General features: G+C 40.7%; 4 protein-coding genes and 1 long non-coding RNA gene across 6 annotated transcripts in view; 2 read left to right on the top strand and 3 right to left on the bottom strand.

Annotated features, from left to right (window-relative positions):
• LOC148186276 (uncharacterized) overlaps nt 1–2,466 on the bottom strand; it is a 10,115-nt gene extending 7,649 nt beyond the window's left edge. Inside the window, exon 1 of the long non-coding RNA XR_015774927.1 lies at nt 2,321–2,466. This is a non-coding gene — a long non-coding RNA (uncharacterized LOC148186276). The remainder of the gene's footprint in view (nt 1–2,320) is intronic.
• LOC121959000 (CD209 antigen-like) lies at nt 1,891–3,416 on the top strand. The gene is made up of 4 exons (XM_042508182.2): nt 1,891–2,047; nt 2,242–2,393; nt 2,487–2,626; nt 3,204–3,416. The coding sequence occupies exons 1-4, from the start codon at nt 1,906–1,908 to the stop codon at nt 3,370–3,372; spliced, it is 603 nt and encodes a 200-aa protein (XP_042364116.2). The 5' UTR covers nt 1,891–1,905; the 3' UTR covers nt 3,373–3,416.
• A 147-nt stretch (nt 3,417–3,563) lies between these two features.
• Nucleotides 3,564–9,003, bottom strand: LOC121959257 (UDP-glucuronosyltransferase 2A3). Of its 2 annotated transcripts, none has more exons than XM_088069719.1 (2): nt 8,889–9,003; nt 3,564–5,573 (listed from the first exon to the last, which is right to left on the bottom strand). In XM_088069719.1, the coding sequence occupies exon 2, from the start codon at nt 5,563–5,565 to the stop codon at nt 3,967–3,969; it is 1,599 nt and encodes a 532-aa protein (XP_087925845.1). In that variant the 5' UTR covers nt 5,566–5,573; nt 8,889–9,003; the 3' UTR covers nt 3,564–3,966. The 2 variants fall into 2 exon arrangements, with proteins under 2 accessions (XP_087925845.1, XP_042364424.2); XM_042508490.2 differs by lacking the exon at nt 8,889–9,003 and adding an exon at nt 6,975–7,118.
• Nucleotides 9,004–9,166: 163 nt separating this feature from the next.
• LOC121958850 (endonuclease domain-containing 1 protein-like) lies at nt 9,167–11,766 on the top strand. Its single transcript, XM_042507996.2, has 2 exons — nt 9,167–9,491; nt 10,424–11,766. The coding sequence occupies exons 1-2, from the start codon at nt 9,180–9,182 to the stop codon at nt 11,042–11,044; spliced, it is 933 nt and encodes a 310-aa protein (XP_042363930.2). The 5' UTR covers nt 9,167–9,179; the 3' UTR covers nt 11,045–11,766.
• Nucleotides 11,767–13,406: 1,640 nt separating this feature from the next.
• On the bottom strand, nt 13,407–14,516 carry LOC121938249 (DELTA-stichotoxin-Hcr4a-like). The gene is made up of 3 exons (XM_042481519.2): nt 14,358–14,516; nt 14,130–14,250; nt 13,407–13,968 (listed from the first exon to the last, which is right to left on the bottom strand). The coding sequence occupies exons 2-3, from the start codon at nt 14,231–14,233 to the stop codon at nt 13,521–13,523; spliced, it is 552 nt and encodes a 183-aa protein (XP_042337453.2). The 5' UTR covers nt 14,234–14,250; nt 14,358–14,516; the 3' UTR covers nt 13,407–13,520.
• Between the last annotated feature and the right edge of the window lie 1,195 nt (nt 14,517–15,711).

Raw genomic sequence — 15,711 nt, 5'->3', positions numbered from 1 at the left:
TTTTTTTTAAAAAAAAGCATTTTTTAGGTCTTGATTTTTTATTTTCTTTTTGGTCATTTTCTTGTAATTTTTTACTAAATTGTATCTAATTTCGATTTCGGTTTCCTATTTCAAAGGGTTAAGACATCCAAAGTATAACTGCATTTTAGATTTTTTTATTTATTTATTTTTTATTTTTAGATGCAAATGAGATTTTTCAGTCTGCACTCGTCTTGTCATGCCTGTATCTCCAGCTCTTTCAGTCACACTATAGAACCAGCGTCCCAACTTCATACCTGCTTTGCATTTTTACACAGAAACAAACAACAGCGGCGTCACTCCTGGGCGTGATTTAAGACAGCATGCTGGCAGCACAGACGCAATAGAGGTGTGACATTTAACACAACAGCGTTGACCTCTAGTGTTACCAATAAAATATGCATTGGCAGCCTCTATTGTGTCCCAATTTGCAGATATTAATGGCCGCTGCTGTTCTTTGACTTAGCCACTGTCGGCTACCTGCTGCTTTTTAAATCTCCTGCTGAGCGTCACACACATATAACACCGTCACAACATCACACCCGTACTTCCCTCAAGAAACCTCAATTGTCCCATTTCACAATTGTACCTTTTTACACAGAACAATAAGGCTATACTTATAATTTTCCTTGTTATATATTGAAAATTATGTCACAGTTGTTTTTGTTTTCTTAACCCTTTGAAAATGGAATAAACTGGCGTAATTTCTTTTAAAAAGATGGAAAAAATTACCCAAAAATTAACTTTGTTTTTTTAAGCGAAGAAGGTAATGAAAATTACCTGAAAATCAACACAAAAAATAAAAGAAAGAAAAAAAAAAACAAAACAAAAAAACCCATTCTTAAACAATGAAATAATCTTGAAAGAAATGCAGTAATTTTCTGTAACATTATTTAAAAGTTTGCATGGAAATAAAATAAATACATTTAAATAAATAAATACAGTTTTACAGTTATAAATACACTTTTCTTTTTTCCTTTGTTTCATTATTTTTTTAAAATTTTTCTCAGTTTACTAATATTTTGCAATATGTGAAACATTTTGTAGCTGAGATGCTTATTGCCTTTTTTCCTATGATAATGAAAGAAATGGAACCAGTTTGGTCATTGTTCAAAGGATTAAATACTTGTAAAAGGCATCTGAAAGAAGCACAAGAAGTCATTTCTTTGTTTGTTTTTTTCATTTTTTTTTCATTTTTGGGTCATTTCTGCTCAAGTTGCTCATTTCCGTGTTTCAAAGGGTTAATAATTCTGTCTTTAACTTTCAGATAACAGCGAGTCTGAGAGTGACGCAGGATGGACGAGCCTCCTGTCTGACTACCAGAACATCAGCGACAGCTACGAAACTCTCACTTTAACAAACAGCGACCTGCGGAGACACAATGACCTCCTGCAGGAGCGCGGCGCCTGGCTGCACCAACACACCGAGCTCCTCAACAGGACGTCAGCCCGTCTGCTGTCGGCTAACCGCGCTCTGAGTCTGGAAAACAGCGAGCTAAAGGAGCAGATCGCCAATCTAACATCTGCGAACCTTCAGCTCACTCAAGAACAGGAGCGTCTGATCCAGCAGGCGACACAGCAGGAGGCCGAGAGGCTGAACGCGTCTCAGACTCTCAAAAACCTCATCGACTCCAACGCTCAGCGAGACGAGGAGACACGACGACTCTCTGAGGTCAACGGCCTCCTGAGGGAGGAGCTCAATCAAGAGAAGGAAAAGAATCAGCAACTTCTGGAAATCAAAGACGAGTTTCAAAGAGAAGTCAAAAATCTGAGCGGGAAGGTCGAAGCTTTGAGAGACGTCTGTGAGACGGCGTCAGAACGAAACGTGCAGCTCCAGCAGAGACTAGCAGAACTGAAAGAACAAAAGCAGAACGTGAGCAGCGTGCTGATGACGGAGAGGCGGGAGGCAGCAGAGCGGGAGACGAGCAGGAGAGACGAGACGGAGCGAATGGAGGCGGACATGCAGTCGATAAAGGACGCCTATGACTCGCTCGACCTCTACTGCCCCGTGATTAATGACAAGACTAAAGGTACATATGCAGTTTTTTTAAAGTTAAAAGCAGCTTTGATTGGATTTTGTTTGGATGTTTCATCATTTTCATGCTATTTTTGTTTCAATTTCTATTTCTTTCAAAGTTGCCCATTGCCTTTTTTTGCTCAGTATTTAAAGAGTTTAAGTGTTCATATATGGCAATGATATAGTTTTGACTTTGTTTTCCCACAGAGAGGATTTGCAGAAAGTGTCCTGACAGCTGGACGCTGTTTGAGAGGACGTGTTACTACTTCTCGTCTCGCATGCTCACCTGGAGCTCCAGCAGAGCCTGGTGTCAGACGCAGGGGGGCGACCTGCTCGTCATCAGCAGTGAACCTGAACAGGTAGAGGACAAAATGAAGAGAGCGTGTTACACCATCTGAAAGACTTTAATTCACAGGAATGATGCTATTTGAATCTTAACTTATCTTTTGCAGAGCTTTGCTTTTGAGAGCAGCCGGTCTGTGGAGGCGAGCAGCAGCATCAGCAGCAGCCGGCTGTGGATCGGCCTGACAGACGCAGACGAGGAGGGCGAGTGGAGCTGGGTGGACGGCAGCTCCGTCTCTCCAGATGTGCAGTAAGACAAAAGAACAAAGACACTGTGATTTGATTTCGCTAAATGTTTAAAGAAATCACTTTGACTCTACAGCATTATGTTGCTAACACAGAAAAGTTTATATTTTATAACAAGACAACATTTCTTTTAGTCTAGATTTTTCTGAGCAATTTTGAGTGACTGAAATGTCCATATAGTCTACCAACAGATAATCTTATGTCTGGAAGAAAAAGGTAAAATCATTTTTAATCATTATTAAAGTGTAATAATTACTCTTCTTTAAAAAACAAAAGATATACTGGTCATTTTCCTGTCACCTTTTCCTTATTTCTTGCAACGTGTAAGACATCTCTTGCCAAGTCGCTGTTGCTTTTTAAGTCATCTTTTCAAATGAAATCAAACCAATTTGTCCACACTTAGATGGATGTGAAAGGCGTCTGAACGCAGCACTACAAATGGGATGTGATTCTAGGTCTCAAAGCAAATATTGTATTATTATCTGTGCATTAAGTGCATTGCAAAAAAAACCCAAACAAACATATGAAAACACTGAACTTAATGCGTGTTTGATAATTATGTAACACGTCTCGTCCTGCAGGTACTGGCTGAGCAGACCTGGACTGGGGACTGAGCCTGATGACTGGAAGCTGGACGACCCTCTGGGAGAGGACTGTGGACACATAGACACCAGTGAAAACACACTGTCGTCCTGGATGGACGGCTCCTGTAATAAATCTTATAGATGGATCTGTGAAAAAAAGGTTTAGATCATCCAATTTTCCTATTGTACATATAGCATTAAAACAGTGATTTAAAGTTATATTGATGTATAATAATGATGTATACAATTGCGTCTGAGTGGTATGTTTTTTTTAAAAAATAGAACCATTTCTAGTCTTCAGAGTTGAGTTTTTCATTGCTCTATTGCAGTAAATAAAGACAATATCTACCAAGCACATTGTCTTTTCCTTTTTTATTTTCATTAAAATTTTAATATGTACAACAGACTGCATTTTCTTTCTGTTTGAAAACATTTGAAGTGAGCAATATGCAACTCTGTTACAGAATCTGGGTTTATGTTTGAGCCAAATCTTTGTGCTCCCATTCAGTAGAGCTGCTCATGATTGGTCGGACGGGTGTTTTGGGAGGAAACTCCCCACCACGGATATCCCATGGATGTATTATAGGGAAGTCTGGGGCCATGGAGGCAGGGCCTCGTTCATTTCTTCTCCATTTGCTGCTGTGTAATCATAACAATCATGCTTATTATTCCACTATGTACATTTGTTGAAAATGTTGATACCACCAGCCCAATCCTCCTTCATTTTAATAAGCACTAATCTGATGTGAGGAGTCCGCAACTACTCCTGCTTGGTTTTTCTTCTCCTGCACACTCGAGTGCAAATGAATCGTATTGATCCAACTACGATGGCTGTCAGCGTCAACAAGACTGCTGCCAAAAAAGATATAACATCCACACTATGATAGGCATACCAGGGCATCTTATAAGACTCGGTGCGTAAATGTGACGCCCCTTTGTGCCTTATCACAAACTCAATCCAATAAATGGCTGTTTCCAGAGGATGCATCGGTTTGTCCCGATGGAGAGCGGAGAGACGCTTCATGTTGTTCCTGTAGGAGGGGTTATGAAGAACTTCTTGTATCGCTTCCAGAAAGTTCTGACGAGTCAGATTGGTCACATCGACCACCTTAGCGGCTCCTCGCGCCTCCAATCTCAAAACGTTCTCAAACTGGTCAAACAGAAGCGGCATTCCTATGATCGGCACTCCATGGTAGATGGACTCGTATATCCCGTTAGTGCCACCATGGGCGACAAAGGCTTTAGCCTTCGGGTGACCCAGGAGGTCGTTCTGGGGCATCCATTTCACCAGTCGGGTGTTGCTGCCTAAATTGTTTGGGGGCTCACTGGCGTGCCTCCATATGACCTTTTGAGGAATTTGGGCAAATGCAGCAGCGATTTCTGAGGTAATTTCTAAAGGCAGGCCTTCAACCAGTGTGCCGAGAGACATCAGGATGAACCCATGCTCCCCTGAACTCTGAACAAACTCCTCCAGCTCTGTCGATAAAGGCTCAGACGGCTTACACTGGAAGCCCCCAATGTAGGCGATGTTTGGCATGGTGGGTCTGGGGAACTCAAAGACAAAGTCCACCCTCATGAGCCAGATGTCCGCTCCTTGTAGAAGGTGATAGAAGTTGACATCTGGACCAAAGTACCTGTCTACCAGCTTATCGTAGTGAGGACATACTATAAACTTGTCGATGCACATGTTGAGAACAAAATAAAATGTGTTCTTGACTCGTTCAACAAAGTTCATCTTATCCGACACGGCGTATCCTGCAGTCGGGACATAAGACCATGGACATGGAGCCACTATAAAATGCCCTTCTCCGCTGGTGATCCACCTCACGTTAAAAACAGTCGGCAGCTTAAGTTCATGAGCCACCAGGACTCCAACCGGCAAACCCGGGTCTATAAGAACCATGTCAAACTGAGTGTCACGGATACTCTGCAATAGAGTCTTGTTCTCAAATATCTCGACCCCCAACAGGCTGGCTTGGTGGTGAATGCTCGACAGCGAGCCAAGCATTTCCCAGTAAAACTTCATGAAGGCGACAGGAGATGACCCCTGTTTTTGGATTTCTAGCATCTTGACCAGAAAGGTCACGAAGAAGTCCTGCTCCTCTATGCTGATGGCTTCCGGTAAGGTGACGGTGATGGAGCGGTAGTGTGGTGCATTTTCTTTGATGTACCAGCTTGTGGCGGTTCGGACCACAGTAACCTCGTGGCCCCTGGCGTGGAGGCTCTGGATCAGCAGGTTCATGTTGACCCAGTGGCTGCCATCCACTGGGAACACCAGGATCTTTCCTCCCTGGACATTTGTCAGGAAAGACGCACTCACCACCAGAAGCAGAAGGGAACCACCTGGAATGCGCCCCATGGATTAACCTTGAGGTAAAGAACAAACATTCAAGTTAAATGTGAGAAACTGCAAACTTATGTCATTCTTCATGTGTGAATTATCTCTTTTGAATTCCCTCCAACTGACAAACCTCTTTAAATGTGGCATTAAATAGTAAGACTGCACACATTGTGTCAAATTTGGGCATCTCATTAAGTTTCTACCAGGGATGAAGCGGTAATGGGACTTATGACGTGATACCAATAATTCTGATATTAGATTTTTTGGCCAATAAATACAACCAACGATAATAAGCGTGTTGCCATGGTTTCGCTCCGCCAGTACTACAAACACTGCATTTTGCTTTGTGTCAAACTGCTGCTGCTAGATAACAGAGCGGAGCGAATGAACAAACAAAGAGAGAAATAATACTAAACTCAGCGCCCCTGTTGTTTCTCATCATTGCTCTGCTGACCAGCCTGCACCGTGACACCTGACGGCACTGCGGACTGAAAATGAAAGTCGGGGCTGAGTTCAGTCCTGTGACTCTGATTGTTCGCTTTGCTCTCATTCTCCCCGGTGTTGGCTCCGTTTTATTTTCCACCGCTCTCGTCTCCACGATGACAGCCATGAAGCAAAGCAGAGTCGGCGTGGTGCCGCTCTATCTGTTCCTGCCCTCTGAATCCAATCTTACACTCTGGCGCTTTTCTTCTAAGACACAGAGTGTAAGTAAGTTCATTACACATCACTCATATTGAGGGAAATTGGGAAATTTCAAAGATACCCTGGCTGCCAAGTATTACCGTTTGTGTGACGTTTCAGGACAGCAGAAAAGATCAACAACAATTGATGATTGATGTTTTTGGTGTTTTTGGGGGACTTTGAGCTGACCAACGTGTTTCTTTAAACATAGCATTGACGCATTATTATTGCCATTACAGTAGCTGCCAAAAACTGATTTAACAAGGAAACACTTCAACTACCTTGTAATGTATAAAATTGCTGCTGCGTGTTGCCAGTCTATAAAGCCTGCTGTTGTTATTCATGTTATTTTGTTCAATTTCTGAGATGTTTTTCCTGCAAATTTGCATCCTGTGGCTTAAATTTACAGATGAAACCAGAGAAAACCCACAGTGCCTGAAATGGTCAAAGTCTAGAGTCCATGTGCTCACTAATGCCTGCTTACTACGGTCCGTAATCTCATCTGCATTCAGCAGAGACGTGCTAACAGGCTAAAAAAACACTCAGCAGGGTCTCACTTTACAACACACAGAGGAAACATGCCCTCAGGTTCTCTTTCTGCACGTTTATTGTTGTAAAAGAGGACTCTAACCATGTGCACTCAGAGTTATTTGAGTTCTGCACGAGTTGGCAAAAGTTTCCTCTGTGCTGCAATGAAAGCTTTTAACTGAGCTGTTAATGTGCTGCTGAAAAAGGAAAAGTTTTACCTTAAATCCCTGAAACAGTGGAGAAATGTTGAGTCTGCTCTGGACGAGTAAAGCCCAGCGCCTGCACGAAAAAGAAACCACACTCCAAACCGATTATTGTGTTACATAAGGAGGAGTGGGTGTTGGGGGAGGAGAGTGGACTCCAGTTTGTGTTTTTTGGAGGGGAGGAGAGGAAGAGTTTCAAACAGAGCCCACCCAGTTTCTCTGTGCTGTACACACACACACACACACACACACACACACACACACACACACACACACACACACACACACACACACACACACACACACACACAGGAGGGAAACACTACACTTTAAAACAGTTTTTTTTTGACCTTGTGTCCTGCTGTGACCTCCACAATGCGCTCATCCTGTATAAAAATGCTTCCACTGATAAGAAAAGTATTTAGTAAAGGTAAGGGAAGTGTACAAGCAACACGTCTTTTTTATGTATATAAAAGCTGTAATCACCTACAACTCAAAAACACCTTCAGGAAATGTCTTCAAAATTTGACACAAACATTCACTTTGATGCAAGGATGAACTGATTAAATTTTGGTTGTCAAAAGTCAAGGTTACTGTGACAGGGTTCCCACACATTGTCATGGGCTAAATTTCAAAACCTTTTCATGACTTTTCAAGGACATCCACTTTTTTGCCCCACTTTCTTTTTTAACATGTCATATTCAAACTCTATTAAAAATAATTTAAGGAAAAAAACCCAACAAATTTTCTAATACAATTTCCAAAAATCTTAATAAAAAAAAATACAAAAGGAAGAAAAAAAATTCCCCCCAAATTTAAGAATTTTTTTTACAAACTTTTTTCTTAGAATAAAATGTAAGAAAACAAAACAAAACAAAATCTCCCAAAATGTTTAAAGTTTTCAATATAAATTGCCAAAAAAGATTTAATAACAAAACAAAACAAAAGACTGAAAAACACTATTTTTTTTTTAAGACAACATGGGCCTTCAGGCATTGAGGACATGTTTACATTAATAATTGGTGGCAAAATAAATCCAAAATACAGCTATATATGCCCCTATTACCCAAAAGTACTTAAAAAAAATAGTTTGACAAGACTGGTGGGAGAGGCGAAACTTTGGGAGAAAATGAAGAAACCTCTGTGATTAAAAAAATTTTAAAAAGTAGAAAAATGAGGTGGTCAAAGGTCATACTGACCTTGCATCAGTCTCATTCTTGTAAAAGTGATTTCTCAAGAAAACCGTGAAGCAATTTCCTCAAATTTGGCACACACTTGGAATCAGCTATGAACTGAGGCTGTGACAAACCGCCACAACTTTCACAGCTGTCACTTTTTTTTCCAAAAAAGCCCTTAGCAAATAAGCATCATTATCACAGACAGATTGCTTTGAATACACATACTTCACAAATATGATTCAATAGCTTACTCATTTATGACCATATTGACTTCAGCCACTTCTCGTGTGTCTGTGACATCCTGTCATAACTTTCACAGCTGTTTGTGGATCAGAAAATCTCTTATCAGCTTTAACAGTTAGTTAAACAGACAGTTAATTTGAAAAATGCACAAATATGCTATTTTGCCTTCTGTTTAATATTCCTTGATACGTGAAGAATGATTCGATCTGATGTTTTGCTCTGTTTTTCAAAAAATCATTGCATTAACTCTATCACTATCACCTGATTCCTGGACTTAAAGGATAAGTGTCTTTCTGAATTTTTCCTTTTAGTCAACACTTTCCAAAAAGACGATAAAACCAATAATGTGTTCATCTGTCGGTCAACACTGTCACTTCTCTGTTCTGTCTGTGAATTTTCTAAAACAGCTGCTCACTGCAGTTTTCATCAAGCCTTCCTTAAAAAGGAGGAAATGGTCCTTTTGTTTGGGAGTATTTTCAGCAGCGGATTCATTTGTGTTCATACTCACCAATGTGACACTGGTTGTGTTGCTGAGTAGTTAGTAAAGTAATGTTTTAGTTTTCCAATGTTGTAGTTGTGACACTGTATTTTCTTGCTTCTAAATTCAAGCAAAAGTCTTGTGAATCTCCTTCAAGGTGAAATTTATTGAAGTGCAACAATCCCATCAAGCAGATTTGTTTCCTGTAAGAAAAAGACGACTGAAACTACGTAACTTCTGCTTTCACTGAGAGGTCATGTGTTCATGAAAAAAGGAGAACCGCTCTCGGCTAATTCAAGCCTCATTTCACAGAGAGTCTGCATGGCTGCAGGACATTTACAACCGTCAGTTATCAAAATGTCATGTTTCTACGCTCTGTTCGTCCTGGCTGTCGTTGGAGATTGGTGCATGTGTGCAGCTGATGTTGGGGATTTCGCTCCATGCCTGCAGTTTTTCTACAAGTCGTGGCCTCCTAAAGGTCTGACGGGGACGCCGATCTGCCAATGTTACTATAACCAGTACCGCTATGCCACACTGTACAGTCGACCTCGCCGCTCTCCGTGGTTTTCGGCTTATTTGTACTCTGCACCAGAAGGAAAGAGACCCACCGCATGTTGGAAGTTTGAGCCACAGGTGAGGAAATACTGAACTGATTCATAGATTTTAAACCATAGCTACTAGTACGACATAAAATAAGTAGGCTATTAAAGATGTTTTAATTTTGAAAGTTTGTGATAAACTGAAGAATGAGGGATGAATTATCTTCCTTCTTAAGCTAAATAAAATCTTTAAAAACTCTCGGATCAGCTGGAAAATGCAACGTCACAAAGCTGTAAACAGGGATTTAAGGGAGCATATTGGCAGAAATGGAATAATAACTTTTTTTTTTTAGTGCAGTGATGCTCAACTTATGGTCCGCAGGCTAAATTTAGCTCTTTAGATGGTGCCAGCTGGCCCACCCCCAACCCTTTTCTAATTAACAATAAAAAATTTGTGATCCACACTGGGAATTTGTTTTGTACATTTTGAATACGTAAGGTGCCAGAAGGTGAAAACAATATCAAAAAGAGCTTTTTTTTTTTTAATGCCAGTGGAGGATCCCCTGAAACCCCCAAAAGAAGCTCCTAATGTTGTAAAATCAGAGAAACATTCTAAAATCATAAACATCCTAAAATCCTAGAAACGTCCAGAAATCTATAAAATGTCCTAAAATCCCACAACAGTTCCTAAAATTTTATAAATGTCCTAAAATCCTATATATGTCCAAAAACCTAAAAACATATTAAAATCCCAGAAAAGTACTAATATCCTAGATTCGGCCTAAAATTTTGAGAAATCCTAAAATCCTAAAAATGTCCCGAAATCCTAGTGATGTCCCGAAATCCTACAAATGTTAAAATTCAAGAAAAGTCCTAAAATGTGGGAAAAGTCCTGAAATGCCAACAGATATCCAGGATCCTGGGGTTCCCTATGGCTGTAGACTCTTAGAGGTGTCCACATATTTTTGGCCATGTCGTTTAAAAGCAGCTTCATTCATCACTTTCACTCTCTCGGCTCCATAACAGTTAGCCTACCCAGAAGCTGACGGCAACATGATCCCGTTCCCTCCAGGCCCTCTGGACCAGAAGGTGGTGGACAGCCAGGGAGTGGACCTGGACTACATCCACTCCAACTTTTCTCGTGGCCACTTGAACCCGAGCCTCCACCACCAGAGCCACGAGGACCGCTCAGCCACCTTCACCCTCACTAACGTGGTCCCGCAGAAGGCGGGCTCTAATGACGGGCCCTGGGAGGCCCTGGAGCAGACTGTCAACAAAACCTTAGCAGCCTACTGTCTCGGAGAGGCGTACGTAGTGACCGGCATCATCCCGTACCAGGGCGGCGAGCGCTGGATCAAGAATCACCGCGTGGCTGTGCCGGAGTACATGTGGTCCGCCTACTGCTGCCCAAAATACAACAGCAGTCTTCCAGAAGAAGTGAAGGATGCTTTTCCCACGTACGCTGCTATCGGACGCAATGACCGCAACAGCACCGAGGAGATTGTACCCGTTAGACCGACGACGAAGAAACAGTTCAGAGGATACGACGTGAGAAAGATGCCACTGGAAACACTTGAAATGCACCTGAAGGACAGGTTCGGGACTGTCGTCAGTGTTTTCTATGAGCAGTGCTCCGAGTCAGACTGATCCTGCAGGTTTTAGACAAAACTACTTGACTAGGACTATAAAAGATTGAGGTGATGGTTCAGGGACCATAAAGGACTGCTGTTTCCCCAGACGATGTTTAGAAGCAAAGGTAGGAGGAAAAAAACGCAAAAGAATCACCTCATACCTTCAGCATTTCTGTGAATTTTTTATAAAGTTAACGGAGGAACCAGCACCTTTTCATCTTAAGTCGGCAGATGTTGCCACTTAAGACCAAGAGTTGACCGTGACCAGAGCGTTCTGAGACTGAGACAAGACCAAAGTAGGGCAGGACCGAGCCTAGACTGAAACGACATTAAACAATTTCCCTCAGATTATTAAGAAATACTAACAAATACAAGCAAACACTGACACCGACTTCTAACCGAGTTTGATGCTGTCTCAGTAAGGCCTTTTTTTTTGTTGTTTTGCAGATGAATACTCTGTGGTTGAGGTAGCCAAACTTGATTACAGATGAATTAGCATCTCTCTGTAACGATGCATTGCGAGGCAGTTATAAAAAATATATGAGTTCGACGTCCCAGCGCCATGTCCGAGACTAGAGACAGCTCGCCGACGTAAATAAGACGAAGCAAAGGCTCCGCGGCAGGCAGGTCTGAAAGAGTGTGGCAGCATTTGAGCTCCTCAAGTCCTCAAGTTATCAGAAAAGACAAAAACAGAAAATACGGCAAGAGGGTGTTGAACTACACAAATAGTACAACAAAGATGATGCAGCATGTGAGCCGCTTCGTTGTGTGGTGCTCCGGTCAGCCCCGCCTACGCAAGTTACCCTTTAACAACGAAAAAAAACCCAAAATAAAACTACACAGCCAAACCACACTGTGGTTTTGGGGACACTGTGTATTTCCAGAAACGCATTCATTGCATAGTCTGTGTTTTGCATTTCTACTCTACCTCACAAATAAAAAGGGATTCTTTGATTTGATATGGAAAAGAAAAGAAAATTCTAGTATTATGTATAATTGTTTGTTTGAAGTAATTAATTGAATATTTTTCAGTCATAATTTTTCTATAATCTCATTTTTGTGTTTCAAAAAAATTGGGGGGAAATCGTATTGTGAAACCGGTATCGTGAGTTGAGTGAATCGTCACATCTCGAACGACCACACTGCTTCTCTTCGTGTCGTCTTTGTGGATCTGCTCTCACATGGGTGAAGGATGGCGATCGTTATCGGTGACAAAAAAGCAAACTACAAATGACTCGCATGATTGTCTCAAATTGAAGAAGGGTGTTTTACGGCCAGTCATAGTCATTATGTTAACTGATGAATCATTTGGGATCTCAATTAAAAATCTGCTGCGTTTCAGACTGAGACAAGAACATTGTGATGTTTAGAAAGAATAAACTGGCCATTTTCTGAAACTAAACGCTCCGAATGACAATATTTTTATATAGAATTTGGAAGAAATGTTGATAGTTTACAGAATTAAACACAAATGTTCATTTCACTCAAACACATACGTACATATAAATAGTTTAACTACAGAAACTGATACTTTTGCAGTGTTCTCTGAATTTTTTCCAAAGTACTATTTGTATATTATGGTATTCCTATAAATGTGTACATGGACCAGTAGGTGGTGACCTTGTGCAATAAACGTCTGTGAGTTCTGCTGACTGTAAACTGCAACGAGACGATCATGAAGTCTTAACTTTATAGAATTCAGAGGTAATTCAAAGAGACACCAAACCTCATTATTTTGGTGATAAATTTGTTTTTTGTCTTACTATTTATCAAGAACTCATCATCTTTAAAATAAATAAATAAATATCATTATATTTATTCCATGATGTTTAATTATTTTGTGTGTGCATGTGAAGGAAAAAATGAATATATATATATATATATATTTCCCTTCACATTTTGTATTGTGTTCCATGTATTTCTTGGTTTTTGTTGGAGTAATGCTGACTCACTGGTTACTTCTTTTGGTCTTTGTTGTCATTTATCTTTTGTTGTATTTTACTGTAAAATGTTAATTTGGGGTTTTTTGTTTGTTTTGTCTTTGCTTGTGTTTTTGTTGGTTGTTTTCAGGTTGTTTTCATGTTTGTATAAACCTCTGGCTTCTGGACCTCTCATGACATTTTTTAGTTTTATGTTGTTAAGTTTCTTTTATTATATTTTTATTTGTGTTTTTTTATTGACTTGATTCTATTTTGTATCATATTATTTCCTAAAATATCAGCTGGTTGATGGTCTCTGAACATATATGTGCTTTAAATAAAGAATAAAAACAAGTTTATAAAGAGCAGAGATGAATCATTTAGACAAACACAAACTGGTTTGACCAGTTAAACTTCTGCCAAGACTTTTTCATTTTGCAATGATGACTAAGACACAAGTTTGTTCATATCAGCCTGGATTTATTGCATGAACAGGTGGTACAGCAGCACAGGTGCACAAAGGGTAAATCACATCTACCACCTCACACCGGTGTGTCAAAACTGAATCGCGCATTACAGATGTTGTCCGTGTGGACTGAAGAGTTTGTCCCACACCTCCACCTTCATGATAGCCCTGCCCAACGGGGACATGGTAGCCTTGATGTCCACATTCCTGCCCTCATATGTGAGGCTGCTGCCATTAGGCTTCTCCCTCACAAAGCCCGTCTGCTCTTTGTTGTAGTACATCTCTTTGTACAGCCCTTCGTTGCACTCCTTGTCCGGGTTGAAGATTCCCAAGGCCAGCCAGTTCTCGTACAAGTTGTAGTCGTAGGGCACAGAGAACATGATGGCTATTCTCTCTATGGCATTGTCTTCCCTGCACCTAAGCAGGTCATAGGTCAGGACGCCCACTGCGCCGCTGGTTGAGGTGCTTGTCTTTGTGAAGTTGCACAACTCTTTTCTCATGGAGCGCACGGTGGGCTCGGGCGGGCTGTGGACACTACCACTATCCAGGTAAACCCTTTTTTGGAAGTACAAAAAAGGCAGAAAAGGGGATAAAAGTCAGATCAAAAACTAGCTAATGAATCTTTAACCTTTTTTTTTTTAAATCAATTCATGCAAAGGAAATGTGCTCTTTTTAAAAAAAAAAAAAAAAAAATCTTGCCTTTTTAGTACACTTACTTGGGGTCGGCGAGGCAGAAGTTGCTGGTGAGGTTGGTGAGCTCAATGGTGATATTTCTTCGGCTTTTTATGTTAGCAGCCAAAGCTTCTGCTGATTCACTCATATTGCTGCCGGTACGGTCTGCAACAGAGCATGATTACATTATTTTACAATGCAGTCGAGCCTTTTAGAAAAGATGCACCAAACAATATTTGTCAGTAAACTTCCGAGTAATAAAACCTGCTTACCTGTCCGGATCACAGGTGTGCTCTTCACTCACTGTCAGATTTGAAACACTGGGTTCACTCTTTAGATCGTTTCTGTCAGAGACCTTAAACCCATCCCGAAACTGTCTCCACCCACAACACGTACCCTCCCTGTCGGCCACGGTCTTCGCCTCAGGTATGTGCTGCAAAAGGAGGTGTAAAAACAGGGTGTGCCCAACGACTACTGTGGTATTTTTTGTGTTTTCACAGTATTATTTTTGCCAAGCTACAAGCCAGTTTGTTGGGCTTTGCGTGACATTGTCTCATAATTCAGTGTCTCCTTTTGCGCCACATCTTTTGTCTGGTTTTGCTGTCTGCATTAAGAAAGCATGCTTCTGCGTGGCATGCTGCAGCCTGAGTGGGTTTATTAGGATACGTTTTACTTAAAGTAAAGACAGATTGTTGATGTTAATTTGTTGATGTTATTTTAACCTTCTGAAAATGTTCCTGTGGTTTTTCAAATAAAGATGATGCAAAACAAATATTAGCGCCTCGTGACTGTATGCCTCCGCACACCAGTCAAGATGCAGTTACAGTTTACAACCATGTCATGTCAACAGTTCAGTATTTGACCAAATGTCTCCCCTTCTGCATCATGATGCTGACCTTTTGGATATAAAATGTCATCACTTCATCGTTTTATGCTATTAGACTTTTGAGTGAAATTTTCATCATCATCACCTTATGAATTCTGTGTTATTGGGATATCACGCTCAGAATGAGAGAATGAGATGGACACAAGGTTACGGTGACCTTTGAATGCTAAAATATAATAAGTACATTGCTAAGTCCAAATAGATGTGCACTGAATTTAAAGAAATTCCATCAAGGTGTTGTTGAGATATTGCACTCACAAGAATAAGACATACACAAGGTCACAGTTATATCACTGAGTCCAAGTGGACGTTTGTGCAAAATTTGAAGATATCCCCTTAAAATGTCACACCTACAAGAATGAGCTGGATGCAGTCACAGTGACCTTTGAGCACCAATTTATTATCTTTTCAAAATTAAATCCAAGTGAACGTCTGTGCCAAATTTGAGAAAAGGCCTTCTTGAGATATCACACTGAGAAAAAAATGGACAAAAGCTCACAGTCACCTTTGACGACCAAATTCTAATGAATTTTCATCGAGTCCAAGTGGATGTTTATGTCAAATTTTGAAAAAAAAAATCTCTCAAGGAGTTTTAAAGATACCACGCTTAAAAGAATGAGCTGGATGGTCACAGCAACTCAATTAAAATTTCTCATCATTAAATCCAAGCGGACATTTGTGCCAAATCTAAGGAAATTCCCTCACGATGTTCTTGACATATTGTCTTCAGGAAATTGGGA

This window comes from Plectropomus leopardus, chromosome 19, assembly GCF_026936395.1.
Source record: "Plectropomus leopardus strain MGB_pleo_1.0 chromosome 19, ASM2693639v1, whole genome shotgun sequence".
In the NCBI taxonomy this organism is placed as follows: Eukaryota; Metazoa; Chordata; class Actinopteri; order Perciformes; family Serranidae; genus Plectropomus; species Plectropomus leopardus.
Note: the sequence above shows the minus strand (reverse complement) of the source record. Positions and strands in the feature narration are given on the sequence as shown.

Coding starts and splice junctions, on each gene's coding strand:
- LOC121959000 (XM_042508182.2), top strand. CDS start 1,906: ATGACGGAGAGGCGGGAGGCAGCAGAGCGGGAGACGAGCAGGAGAGAC. Junction 2,048..2,241: donor GATTAATGACAAGACTAAAG/GTACATATGCAG, acceptor GTTTTCCCACAG/AGAGGATTTGCAGAAAGTGT. Junction 2,627..3,203: donor TCCGTCTCTCCAGATGTGCA/GTAAGACAAAAG, acceptor CTCGTCCTGCAG/GTACTGGCTGAGCAGACCTG.
- LOC121959257 (XM_088069719.1), bottom strand. CDS start 5,565: ATGGGGCGCATTCCAGGTGGTTCCCTTCTGCTTCTGGTGGTGAGTGCG.
- LOC121958850 (XM_042507996.2), top strand. CDS start 9,180: ATGGCTGCAGGACATTTACAACCGTCAGTTATCAAAATGTCATGTTTC. Junction 9,492..10,423: donor GTTGGAAGTTTGAGCCACAG/GTGAGGAAATAC, acceptor GCTCCATAACAG/TTAGCCTACCCAGAAGCTGA.
- LOC121938249 (XM_042481519.2), bottom strand. CDS start 14,233: ATGAGTGAATCAGCAGAAGCTTTGGCTGCTAACATAAAAAGCCGAAGA. Junction 13,969..14,129: donor TTCTGCCTCGCCGACCCCAA/GTAAGTGTACTA, acceptor CTTCCAAAAAAG/GGTTTACCTGGATAGTGGTA.